Raw genomic sequence first — 14319 nt, 5'->3', positions numbered from 1 at the left:
TCAATAAACACTAGCTATAATACTGGCTTTATAATGATTTCTAATATAATCATTAGTATTACCGAGAATGCTAATTAGAAGGTACCACAATAATAGCAGCTACCATTTTTTAAGCAGCTTTATAGGAAAAAATATATAGATAACCTTATTTAATCTTCACAAGGATTCTGTAGGTGGGCATTATTACCCACTTTTCACAAATGAAAAAAGTATAGCTCTGATTATTTAAATATCTCACCTAAGGCCATCCAGCTAGTAAGCTGCAAGTCATCGATTCCAATCCAGTTGTCTGGCTCCTGAGCCCAATTCTTTCCACTACACTATATTGTCTCTCTCACAAAAAGTCAGGAATTCAAGGGCTCTCTCACTGACAAGACTCCAATTAGACTCCACTCCATTTCCATAAGCACAGGTCAAAGAATGACAGGAATTCCCTCCAGTCACCACACAACACATTTTGTATACAAGCACAAACGTGCTCCAAATGTCATAATGCATTCCATTCACATACTAATAAAATATTGTATTATTACATTAAATAATCAACCAAAGTCACTAATTTTATACATGTAACTCCACCATTAACATCAATCCCTGGCCTGATAATTTATCTCCCTCTGTGTTCATTTCCCTAAGGGAATTCATTAGCTTTAATTATTAACTTGTAGGCACAAAAAACAAAATTTGCATCTCCTAACCAAAAGAAATCAGAATGTGGGCAAAAACATATACATACACAAAAAGGTGGTCAGTACCACATTATTTATCATATCAAAAAAGCAAATTAACAAAAATCCGTAAAGGTCAAGTAATAAAAGAATGGATTTGTTAAGTTATGCTATATTCATTCCATTTAACAGCATGCAACTATTTTAAGCCAAGTTAATAACAGGAGAAAATGTTAATGGTAGAAGATTAAGTGAAACAAAAAACAGGACATAAATGAACTAACATTAAGTTACCAGCTTTGCAAACAGAACCATAAGAAAAAAAAGACAAAAAGGAAATAAATCAATTTTCTCTGGATACTGAAATAAAGGTAATTTTTCCCCTTTTGCTTTTTCTGTTCTCCAATTTTCTTTTCAATTATGACTATGTATTAACTTTATATGCAGAAAAAAGATGGTCTTCTTTTTAACCAACGTCTTTACCGAGCATCCTTCCCTCATAAATCTCCAAATTAGCCAGAAGAGTCCCAGGTCATGTGAAATATAAAACGCAAAAAACAATTCAGCATCTTTACTACCTCCAGCACTACCATCCTCCAATTATGTCAGAACTGCAATCTTGAGTCATTTCTCTTACCTACAGAAAGCCAATCCCTCAAATTCTAACAATCCTTTACTTCTGGTATTTTTCCTTCCTATTCCCTACACTAACACCAAATCTAACCCTTCACCACCAGCTCATCCTAGATTAGCATAAAGGCCTCCAAAGTAAATAAATGCCTTCCTTATTTTAGTGTCTCACCACTAACAATTTACTCCATCACAGCTAACTATGTGCTAGGCACTATTCTTGGAACTTTACATGTATTAACTCATTGAACACTCCTAACAACCTTATAAGGATAACGACTATTATTAGTCCTGTTTTATAGATTAAGAAACAGAAGCAGACAAGTAAAGGAACATACCCAAGATCACCCAGCTATTCACTGGTAATTTCTGGATCTGAACACCTGTAGCCCAGCTCCAGATAATAATATGTAAATATGAGCTCCCCCAGGAATCAAGGAGTGGTGATGAATAAAAACCAGCTTCTCTCTCTCTGAACTGTACAGGCCCTTGGATCAAGCTAAATTCCCATTTCCAGGTCTCTCCTCATGCTATTCCTCAGCTGGAAGACCAGTTCTTCTCTTCCCTAATTCATTGTCCATATCTCCATCACAAGTCAACTCTAAACTCAACATTTCTGAGTTTTCCTTAAGCCAGTTCCCTGACTCTTCAGCACAGCCTCTTTCTTATGGACTCAATTTAAACTACAATAATGTGTGCTTGTTGACATCTTCTATGTTAGAGAAGTTTACCTCAGTATTTTACTTCCCATCAAAATAATAAATTTCTCCACTTTTTTTTTTTTTTTTTGAGACAGAGTCTCCCTCTGTCACCCAGGCTGGAGTGCCGTGGCACAATCTCGGCTCACTGCAACCTCTGCCTCCTGGGTTCAAGCAATTCTCCTGCCTCAGCCTCCCCAGTAGCTGGGACTACAGGCATGAGCCACAACACCTGGCTAATTTTGTGTATTTTTGGTAGAGACAGGGCTTCGCTACGTTGGCCAGGCTGGTCTCCAACTCCTGGCCTCAAGTGATCTGCCTGCCTCAGCCTCCCAAAACGCTGTAATTACAGGCGTGAGCCACCACGCCAACGAAATGTCTCCACTTTTTCTGAGCACTGACCTCCATTTCCCATCTTCCCAAAAACTGCTAGAAGAATGCATAGGTAGATACTAAATAGTTAACTGATAAAAATGAGATACTTATGGCATAACTATTTAACAAAGCAGACTGTCATTCATTAGTCTTTTGAATATATTTAAGTGTTTGTCTTCTCATTATCTTTCCTAAACACAAACAATTTAGATTTGCAATTTCAACATTCCCATCCATAAACATACTTTCAAGTGATACCCAAAAGCAGTCTTATTAAATGATCTTTTAAAAAGGCATTCCACACATTGTCCACAAATAGCACATTTTTTTCTTTTTCAGGAGAGCCTTTCTAATAGTGCTACTTTTACTTTCTTTCAGCAAGATTACCCAAGTCTTTGACAACACTAGGCAGGCAATGACATTCCAGGAAAAGACTACCAATTGTTTAAGAGCAGAAAAGACTATATGGCTTTAATAAGACAGCATTGTTTATTGCCCAATTAAGTATAAAATTTGAAAGTTGTTTATAGTCAAGGTTGGATATCTTCATCTTTATCTTCCCATTTCAAAAGGCTTGTTTAAAAACTCAAAGATATAGCAAAGGATACCTTGAAGACAGAAACTTGAAATTGTGTTTAAATGGCTAATGAAAACAAAAACAGTAATTGTAGGTATGCCTCACTATATATAATAAACAAGCCCCTAAAATGTTGTGATCTAATCAAATTGCTTTTCAAATCCATTATAAGCAATGACTACGGGGTTGGGGTGGGGGGGGGGGGACACCATTTGTTTGTGGTTTTTTTTGTTTTTGGAGACAGAGTCTCACTCTGTTGCCAAGACTGGAGTACAGTGGCGGCGCCATCTCAGGTCACTGCAACCTCTGCCTCCCAGGTTCAAGTAATTCTCCCACCCCAGCCTCCTGAGTAGCTGGGATTACAGGTGCCCACCATCACACCCAGCAAGTTTTTGTATTATTAGTAGAAATAGGGTTTCACCATGTTGGCCAGGCTGGTCTCAAACTCCTGACCTCATGTGATCCACCCACCTCGGCCTCCCAAAGTGCTGGGATTACAGGCATGAGCCACCACACCCGACCTTGTTTTTCAATTGTTCAGGAATTGTCCTGAAAAGTATACAATACTCATGATTGTAATCTTGTCTCTAATTTTTATGTTTTCCAAGTTTGAGTTTTCATACACAGGTTTTCTCTAAAAGACTCCCTTGCTACCTTTTACCTTAAATGAGCAACTTAATAGCAGACCATATTTGTCCCAAAATATATTTTTCCCCACACACCTGCTGACTCTGTGGTTACTCTCATTAATAACTACAGCTAACCTGAAACAAATGTCTAACATGGCTCAATATTAACAAGTATGTATTTACTACAAATTATAGCTATTACAAATTTCAACACTAATATGTACATAATATGAACCACACCCTACTCATAACCTTAAAATACCTTAAGTGAAAGGTCAAACCTGGTTTCCTCTCTAAAATCACCATTCCTATTTCTATCACAGTTCAGTAAAAACCTACAGTGGTACAATTTTGGTTTTCTCTTGATTTTGTTCTTGATATGTTCAAGTAATGCTATGGCAATTTGAAAAGCTTACTCCACGTTTAACAGGGAAAGAAGGCATTTACTAATCTTACCATTTTTTTTAATTACTTGAGAAGTGGATGCAGTTACAAAAGGCCAACACCAAGAATTCCTGTGGTGACAGAACAGTTTTTGCATCTTGACTGTATCACTATCAATAACCTAGTTGTGATACTGTACTAATTTTTCAAGGTGCTATTATTGCAGGAAACTGGGTAAAGGGTATATAGAATCTCTGTATAGTTTCTTACAACTGCATATGAATCTACAACTATCTAAAAATAGAAATACTGAAGAGTAATTTAATGAGAATTCATTTTTCTGGCCCTATGTCAATATTTTCAAAAAGCCTGTAAGTACATCTAAAAATAACCCCCCGCCCCACCAAAAAAGATCAGTAACTGAAAAATGAAAAACTGTATTCCTTTTTAAAAATTAAGAGCCAGAAAATACTTCCTACCATTATCTCTGAAAATTTTGGGCAAAAAGAAACTATACTGTTACAAATGTCTGAATTCAATAAGAAAAAGTGAAGCTTTACTTAATAGTTAAAATGACATTCTAGATAGAAATACCAGAGAGATGCTCAATATCTACAGATGGCTTACAAAATGACAACATCCCTTACTACTTGGATTCAAAAACAAAGGAAATTTTCAGATATCATACAAACAATCTACTAAAAACTAACCCAAAATCACAATCTAGACATACACACTCAAACCCCGAAGTTGAGGACATGGATTTAAACATCTGAACCATTTCCATTTTGTCAATCCTTTTAACAAACTTTCCTTCTATACACTGCCCTTTGTTTCTATACACTGCCCTAATTAGAGTGCCTGACCTTTCACTCCTACAGAAAGAAAAGTTTCTCTCAAGGTCACTTTAGGAACACTTCACATAGCCTATCACACCAAGTGAACAAATTCACTCTCACCATAATGTGAAGAAAATTTTAACACCCTGATGAAGGAATAACATAACAGATCCTCAAGACAAATTAGTAGTAGTAAACACACCTTTATCTTTTCCATAGTGACTTCCGACACTCAAATAACTCAGCTATCATGAGTTATTTGTTTTGCTTCAGGAATAAGATTAAAGATAACATCACATACTATAGTATATATTCTTTCAGCTAAAAAAGTTTCTGAAAGTATTATATATCGTTTCTCAAAAACAGCCCACTGTGAAATTGAGTCTTCCTCAAAAAGGACAAATAAGAAAGGAAATTACAATACCTGACTATAAACTCTAGTTTTCATAAGTCAAACGGCATGAGGTTTTTATAAATGTCACTCCAAAGACAAAACAGAAAACAAACAAAAAACCCTAATCTTTACTACAGCAGCTCTTCAAAAGGAAAGTCAGATCTTTAGCTCCTTAATAGCTGCAAATACATAGGCATTAGAGTGTATTACATAATATCCTTTGAAATCAGGGCAGAAGGTTATTCAAATGTCAATAAGGTATATAAATATAAAATATATAAGTAAAATAATGTTACTATACCAATTTCTTTTAGACATTCCCTTTAAGAAATGGCCACAGAAAAATTATATCTACCAGTACATCTTGATTTGAAAAAAAATCTCATGGCATTTTCTCTTCCCCAAATTCAAATCCATTCACTAATTAAAAGTCACAGCTTTTTTATTACAATTTTTTGTAGCATTTAAAACAAAACACACAGATAAATATTGCTAAGTCCAATGAATACAGGTGTATAAGTTCAAACCTTTCAAGGGATAACAAATCTAACTTTTAAAACTAAAAGTTCCTACTCCAAATAATCAAATATGTTGACCATTCGCAATGTAGAAAAATAATTTTTTCTTTGTGTAATGCAACGTACTGAAGTCCGAAAATTGCTCCAATGCCATGCTTATAATCCATATCCCAGTTCACATATATACTTTTTAATTTCACAGACTACATAAATCCTTCTTAAGTTTAAAAAGTGAAATAAATGTAATTGCCTTTATTCTAAAAATAGAATGCACTTCTAACAGCAAGTTCCTGGAGTTCATGTTATTGTATCAGTGAGTGTCCAGTTATATATATTTACCATAACTTAAGCTGGAACAGTAGGCAACAGTAATATCAAGACTCATTTTTAAAAAATACTAAGCATCATCTACTATGTATTAGTCAAAGTAAATCTGAAGGTTCCTGAGAATGAATTATTAGTTGCAAAAATGAGATGTATCAACACCAGTAAGGAAATACAGCCATCTTCTACAACTTTAAAATTATTAAATTTTATCCCCCCTCCCCAAAAAGTAACAATTTTCAAATGATTACCAGTAAAAGGAAGGAGGTGAGAGAAGAGTTGGGACTTGCCTATCGTTTCATGATGTCCTTTTGATCAAGAATAATACTAGTCTTTAACCTACTTAAAATCCAAAAAATGCCTTCATTTCACTTACTTAAGATGATTAAGGACATGCTATACTTTCCCCATAAGCTCTAATTTCATAATTAAAAATGAATTTTAATAAATTAGTATACAATTTTTAAAAACAAACTTTTTAGAATGTAAAGTGGCATAAAGTGTTTAGGTGGTTATGAAATTAACCTTATTTTCTGATGTTTTATTCTCACAGTATTTTAAGAAATCAACTATCATTTTACCAGGGGAAATAAAAAGCACCCATCAAAGAGGCATTACTGAGTTTCAGCCCAGAGATTTGACAGCTGGTTTTCTTAAGATGATACTGTCATGGCTTTAGTTATTTTTTTCATCTCTTAAGCACAAAGAAATAAATTTAAATTAAATAAAAAGTTACAGCTTTTGCACACTGGAATGGACCTTCCTTCTAAAATATTTTAAAATTATGAGTTTTTAAAAGTTAAAAAAAGAAAAAATGCATACTTAAGAAAAATGGGATAAATGTTTTAAAATGGAGCACAGTAGTCATAAATGTATTGAAAGTAAATTTAAAGACAAAATCACTAGTGTGTAGATCTACTTTAACTTACTCTAAACGTTATCATAATGTAAGCTGGATATAGGACAGAATTCAGTCATCTAATACGTATCATTTAAAAATAAATCTAAGTTTCTATTCATTTTGAAAATTTACCCCACTAACATTTTAAACAATTGTAAACGAAACTACTGATTTCCTACAGATTTCTGAGGGAACTGTCATCTTTTAAAATTAATAAATCTTACTAATTATCACTTGACTCAATTCCACCTTTTATATACATATATTCAATAATATTTAAATGTTATGCTATTTTTCTACTAAAATGTATCACACCACCAAAATATGAGTCTTTAGTTTAAGACATCATCTTACCTGATCCACTGAATTGACTGCTTCCCAGTGTAGTTGGTCTAGTTTTCCCACTATTAACAGGTGGGGAAAACATCTGCAAAATAACCCAGATATATCTGTTAGTCCTGAAATTCTTCTAGATTCCTTGCAAACAAAAGTCCACCAAAAGTCATCCATCAGTTATTAAATTTCAGAGGGAAGTTAAAATAAAATTGGAGATACATTCAGACCCAGAGAGGCAAATACACTGAATGATACTATTTCCTAATTAATTGGAAATAATGGTTACATTTTGTTCTGAAGACCCGATCATTTACATGGAAGAGTCCAAGATTATTAAGTTTAAACAGTATAGTATTACACATGATCTTTACTGCAGAACTAAGTGAATTTCATTGCATTTACATTACATCTTAATATACACCGTCAGAATTATGGCCAATTAAATTACTACATACAGTAAGGATTATAACTGAATTGTATAAAGCAGGTATAGGTGCTGCCTCCTAACAGCAGTTAATAAAGGAATTAAACCCATTAAAAATAAAAGCAGTGGGCCCTTAGGTTTCAGTTGATGTTTTTAAGTCATTTCCCATGTTAAGAACATAATACACACACACACACACACACACGTGTGTGTGTATAAAATAAAAGTACTCTGTTTCAGAAGGCTCGAAATTCTAGCTCTGGACTACTTTTCTTGTCGCTGACATCTTTCAAGTACCATAAACTACATCTGATACTGGAGAGGAAAATGGTGAGGAGTACTGAAGAAAAAAACAACACTTTTTCATATAAAGTACAAGATCCCCAATAATCATCGGGGTGGGAGGGTGACTCAACCAAAGGTCATAATTACATTGTTCTCCTTTTAACTGGTTAAATCAAATGACCCCTCTGGCATTAAAGTTTTAAATGTGCAAGTCTAGACATTACATCAAAGTTCAGGTGTCCAACTTGGGGGAGCTGGACTCCAGCCCTGAGAACTACTGCTTAAGCAGAAAGCAGATGGAGTTCACGCTGCCTAGTCTCCACGTTGCTTCCCCTCACCCTTTATTTAAAACAAACAAACAAACAAACAAAAACCTCAGCAGAACCCCAAGATGCCGTGGAAAGCTCTCATACCGCACTGAAGTCCAGTAGGTCGCTCAGCTCCTTGTCGGTCCCTATAGCGGCCATGCGTTGTTGCTGGGGATTCATCTTCGGCCACTTCTAGCAGGTCCTAGGGCAGAGGAAACGGGCTCAGCGAGAGACCACCGAGGCCCAAAGTGTGTGAGGGCACAGAGAGAGGTACTGGGGAAGATTACGCAAGAGCGCTGGGGGCGCCGGGATGACTTCCAGGACCCCGACTCGCTCCCACCGCGGCGCGAGCAAGGGGCGGGAGGGCTCAGTGCCCGCGCCGGGTCCCGGAATCCACGCGTTCCTCGCCGCGGCCCGAGACCGACGCGGCGGCTCCCGCAACTCGCCACCTCTCCCCCAAGTTTCCGAGCCAGTCTCTGCCACCTCCTCGGCGCCCCCTGCTCCGCGCAGCCGCCGGGTGCTCCGCGCGCCGGGCCCGGCCGCGACTGAGGTCTCGAAGAGCGGGGTGAGGGGCAATTCGGCGTCCAGCGAGCGGAGCGGCGGCGAGCGGAGATGCGAAGTGACTCACTGGCTCGGCAACAATAGAACTGACAAGTTGCAGGGAACGCGCCGCTCGCAGGCCCGCGTCTGCGGCCGCCGCCGCCCGGACGTCCCCGGCGGGCCCAGGGGGTCGGAAAGCACCCCCAGCTCATCCAAGGGGCGTTTTTAAACAGAAAGCAGAAACCCGGACAACTAGTCTCGCTCTCGGCCGGCGTCCTCCTCCCCACTCTCGGCCTCCTCCCACTTTTGCTGCCCTGCCCCGGACCTGCCGAACAATGAGCCTGGCTCCGCGGCCGAAGCCGCCCGATCTCCCGCGCGCCCCGGAGCCTGGGCACCGGCCCGAGTCGGACGCCGAACGGGGAGCACAGGCCGAGCGCGCCGCCAGCGGGCCTGAGCGCCCGCGACTCGAGCCTCCGCCCCCACTCCGCTCCCCAACTTGGAGGGGACCCCGGGTTTGGCGCTGTACAAAGGGGCGCGGAGTTGAGGCGGGGGACGGGGGCGCCCCCGCTCCGGCAGGGACGCGGCGGCGCCCCGCAGCCCCCAGCCCCGCCGCGCCGCCCCACTCCCGCTCGCTAGCCCGCAATTACCTGCCGCCCCGTCTCCGCATCCAACCACCCCGATTAAAGTTCACTTTGGCCGGGAGAACGGGCTTGGGCTTCCCCTTGCACCGCCCAGCGGCTCGGTTCACTTTGCCCCGCACGAGCTCTCGGGTCTGGGAGGGGGAGGCGGCTTTCGGGCCTGGCCGCCCTTTCCTCCCGGGGCGGGCTGTCGGTCCCCCCGAATAGAACTTGTGGGTCTCTTCAGGCGGACATTTTTTTCGCTGAGGCGGCCTCACCACCACGCTCGCCTCGCCTCCGGATCCCTCCGCGCCGGGAAGAGCCGCGGGTTAACCCTTCCCTCCCCGACCCGCTCCGCCGCCTAGGAAGTGGGGCCGGCAGAGGGGGCGGGGAGGAGCTGGCGGGGACTGGGAGGAGCCGCACCGCGGCGGGTGGACAAAGCCCGCGGTCGGGTGAGGCGGGACGGAGTTGGGGCCGGTGGGGAGGGGCATGAGGCGCTCGCAGGCACCTCGAGAAGCAGGCCCCGACCGCTCGCCGACGAAGCCTCCTCGTCCAGGCCTCCTGGGAGTGGGGTGGCAGGCACCGTGGCGCCTCCTCGCGTTGGTCTTGCTGGTTCTCGGCCCCCGAAGCGGAGCGACGGAGACACAGCTGTGGAAGCATCTGGATCCGCTGCCCAGGTCCCCGAGCTTCCCGGAACCAGAGGCCGCAGGACACTGAAGGCTGCCATTCCCGAGTAGGTCACGCTGCACGCCACCCTAAGCTGGGCCGGGAGGCTCCCATCCAGGAGGGCTGCAGTCGGCGCAGACACCGCGCGTGTGGGGACGGGAGACCCATCCTCCTCGGCCGTTCCGAGAGTAGGCGCGGCCGGTCAGATTCGATGCAGAGCCGAATGCGGGAGAAAGGGCAAAACGTCCCTCAAACCAGACAAAGCCTTGTGAGCTTCAGGTTCTCAAATACCCCACTCACCCAGACCCCACATCTCCAATCACCCCCTCGCACCCAAATCCCATTCGGAGCCACCGAACTGCACGTGGGACTAGTTCTTGGGAATGGATCAAGCCAGTCTCTTCATCTAACGGAGACAGCCCAGGGTGGCTCTGTCACACAGCCACTGTCTTGTGCACAAGTTCTGAACTTGGCCTCAAAGAAGCCCCAGAGTAGAAAGAAGACAAAATAAGCCCCATTTCTTCGATTCCGGGCTGAAGTGAGATTTTCTTGAATGGCAGCCAGTGTTTTGCCTCTTAGGTAAGTGAGTGCAGTAAAGACCGGTAAGGCCCACGCGGAAGAAACACTGAGGAAAGAAGACACTTCCAAAGTAACAAATGGGAGGAAGCAGCCAACGCCCGAGGACAACATGGCAAGAAGGAGCCTTTGGATTCCGGACTGGGATGGAAAGAGAGGTAGATTCAGCTACCATATGCCATTACTGTAGTTAGTACAGTTGTCTCTATATCCGTGGGATTGGTTCGCAGACTCTGGATTTTCTAAGATGTTCAAGTCTCTTACATAAAAATGGTGTATTTCCCCATATACTTTAAATCATCTCTAGATTACTTATAAAACGTAATACAATGCAAATGCTATGTGAATAGTTGTTAAGGTGTATTTAGGAAATAATCATCCAAAGAAATCTCTATATTTTCAGTACATTTTCAGGCTATATTTTAGGCTCTATATTTTCATGTTTTTTCAGGCCTGGTAAGCCTAACTACATTTTTTGTTTTCAATTGATTGAATCCCGGAATTTGGAAACCCCAGATACGGAGGGCGGACGGTACAACCGGAGCTGTCAGGTGGATTTCCAAGGCTTTGCATTGGCTGTACCTGAAACTTACAGTGGCCTAGACTCCCCAATATCCACTCTTCCTTACCTTGGTAAACAAGCCCAGTTCTTAGTCACATCCCTGCTCTGCCTACTTACAGGGGCATGTGGTCCCAATCTAAGCAACGTAGCATAATTCCAACCTAAATCAGCAGAATCCCATTCCCTGCCACAGTTATTGGCTGGCAATGAGCCTAGCATATTTGGGCCAATGAGAGGAGCAATTTCCTGGTCTTTGTTGGGAAAAGTTTTTCTTTCATTTTCTGAGAGCGCTTCAGAGGTAACCCATTCTTTCTGCATGTCCTCAAAAAAACGAGTCCCCTGGATGGTGGGTAGCCATCTTCCAAATACAAGTCTAGCCGGGTTAAAATAAAGAAGACATCAAGAAAACAAACATGCATAGAGATCTGATCTTTGGTGACTTTTTTTTTTTTTTTTTGAGATGTAGTCTGGCTCTGTCATCAGGCTGGAGTGTGGTGGCAGGATCTAGGCTCACTGCAACCTCCGCCTCCCAGGTTCAAGCGATTCTCCTGCCTCAGCCTCCCAAATAGCAGCGATTACAGGCGCGTGCCACCATGCCCAACTAATTTTTTATTTTTTAATAGAGTCGTGGTTTCACTATGCTGGCCAGGCTGGTCTGGAATTCCTGACCTCAAGTGATCTGCCCTCCTCAGGCTCCCAAAGGGCTGGGATTACAGGCGTGAGCCACCGTGCCTGGCTTTGGTGACATTTTTGAGGCTCTGAATCAAGCAACTTCTGAATTCAGGTCTATCTTCACTGATTAGACCAATAGGATTCGAATTTTCTGTTGTCTGTAATCTAGTGTGATCTACACAGTACCACCCCAATGACCATTTTTTTAGTAGCGAAGACATAAACGTCATTTAGGAAGTCTGATTAGATCATTTTTAAGGCCCCATTCCCATGTGTTTTAGTTCATTTTCTCCTACTGCTAATAGAATGCCATAGACTGAGTGATTTATAAAGTGATTTATAAAGAGGTTTATTTGGCTCATAGTTCTGGAGCCCGGTAAGTCCAAGAGCATGGCACTGGCATCTCTAGAGGGCCTTCTTGCCGTGTTATCCTGTGTAGAAGGGCAAGTGAGCACACACGATAGACAGTAATCCATTCATGACGGCTCTACCCTCTTAGAAGTTCCTCTTAAAGGTCCCACTTCTCAACACTGTTGCATTGGGGGTTAAGTTTTCAACACATGAACTTTTGGGAGACACATTCAAACCATAGCACTGTGATAAGATTCTATGGCTCCACGGTAAAACTGGAAAGAAATCTTGCGGAAGGAGAAGGTATGTGATCCCACATGTTGGATTCATGCTGTTTTCAAGATTCTCTTCTCATCCTGCTCACACAACTAGTGCAGAGGAAGAATATCTGTCTGCCCAAACCTTCAGTCATAGGGGCTCCCTCATTACTTAGGGACTGATTGGTGAAGTTTTTCATATCTATTATGGCCCGTATAGTTTTACTTTATAATTTATTTTCCTTATTAGATTGTGAACCCCTTGAGGGTTCCGACTGACATGCATCTGTCAGTACCATGTACCTAACGTAGTGCCAAGAGCATAGTAGACCCAAAAAGGAGGAGCTGGAATTAAAGATATCATTCATTTGACATTATAACATGAAATTATTTTTCATAATATAGCCTTTGCTTGTGTCATTTTTAATAAGAGAAAATGATTCCCACCAGTGAATCTCCTATAATAGCTCTGACTTATATAGAAGACAAAAAGAATATAAAAAGTGGAGTTTTGTATCACTTACAACTCATTTCTGGGCCTTTGCTGACACATCTAGATAGGGCCAGAAGCCTTTATTGAAAAGCTCAGAGAGAAACAACTAAGTAATACAAATTCAGTGTTAATTAATAGTACTATTTGTGTAGTATAAGTTAATCCCTATCAATAAGTTAATATTGAAAAGTATTTAATGTGCATTTCTTACATGCCGGGCATGGTGTTAAATGTTTCAGGACAAAAGTCTAAAACCCATACTGCCCTCAAGAAAGTTATGATCTAATAGATTTTTTTTTTTTTTGAGACAGAGTCTCACTCTATTGCCCAGATTAAAGTGCTGTGGCACAATCTCAGCTCACTGCACGTTTGCCTCCTGGGATTAGGTGATCCTCCCACCTCAGCCTCTGAAATACCTGAGACTACAGGTGCATGCCACCATGCCTGGCTAATTTTTAAATTTTTCTTCGTAGAGACAAGGTATCACTATATAGCCCAGGCTAGTCTCAAACTCCTGGGCTCAAGTGCTCCTCTCACCTCAGCCTCCCAAAGTGCTGGGATTATAGGCATGAGCCACCATGCCCAGCAATCTAATAGAGCTTAGTTCACTGTCCATTCACTGTATTCCACTACTGGACAGACACAGGAATTCTGTCAACATGGTTTCAGCCTCCCCACACACACAACACACACATTTCATCCTTGAACACACATATGCATATTTTACGGGACACCAGAGTTGCCCAGGGAAACATTTATAGTCAAAAGGAAAAGTAGCCAAAGCAATGGGCTTTTTGCTTCCTTGGCAGATTGACTTAACCTTGGACCCTTTTTAGAAGACAACTTTTCTAGGAAGCTAAGAGGAGAAGGAGAGAGAGAAGAGAATCAAGTCAGGTGTTTAGTGGGGGTAGTAAATTGCTCTCTGGATGAGGTGACTGGCCTCCTAACGTTATCCACTAAGATCCAAGGTTGATGGCTAGTAGACCATATGGTAGCTTTCTGCTCTATAGGAGAATAACTGGCCAGGTGCAGTGGCTTATGCCCATAATCCCAGCACTTTGGGAGGCTGAGGCTGGCGGATTGCTTGAGCCCAGGAGTTTCAGACCAGCCTGGGTAATATGGAGAAACCCTGTCTCTACAAAAAATACAAAAAATAGCTGGGCATGGTCGCGTGCGCCTGTAGTCTCAGCTACTTGGGAGGCTGAGGCAGGAGGATTGCTTGAGCCCGGGAGGCGGAGGCTGCAGTGCGCCAAGATTGCACCATTGCACTCCAGCCTGGGCAATGGGAATGAAAC

The 14319-nt window shown here is 42.0% G+C and overlaps 1 protein-coding gene across 14 annotated transcripts in view; it reads right to left on the bottom strand.

Annotated features, from left to right (window-relative positions):
* Positions 1–10257, bottom strand: part of TCF12 (transcription factor 12) — a 368210-nt gene extending 357953 nt beyond the window's left edge. For 2 of the 14 annotated variants that reach the window (XM_063699020.1, XM_063699021.1), the window contains exon 1: positions 7292–7364. Coding sequence is in view for 12 of the 14 variants with exons in the window: in XM_055364027.2 (XP_055220002.1) it covers positions 7292–7364; positions 8396–8470 (148 nt within the window). In the remaining 2 variants the exon portion in view is untranslated. Of the gene's footprint in view, positions 1–7291; positions 7365–8395; positions 8493–9155; positions 9433–9477 lie in introns of those variants that run through there. The other 12 variants (XM_055364027.2, XM_055364030.2, XM_063699019.1 and 9 more) reach the window with 12 other exon arrangements.
* Between the last annotated feature and the right edge of the window lie 4062 nt (positions 10258–14319).

Source organism: Gorilla gorilla, chromosome 16 (assembly GCF_029281585.2).
Source record: "Gorilla gorilla gorilla isolate KB3781 chromosome 16, NHGRI_mGorGor1-v2.1_pri, whole genome shotgun sequence".
Classification (NCBI taxonomy): Eukaryota; Metazoa; Chordata; class Mammalia; order Primates; family Hominidae; genus Gorilla; species Gorilla gorilla.
This window is presented reverse-complemented; position numbering and strand designations above follow the sequence as displayed.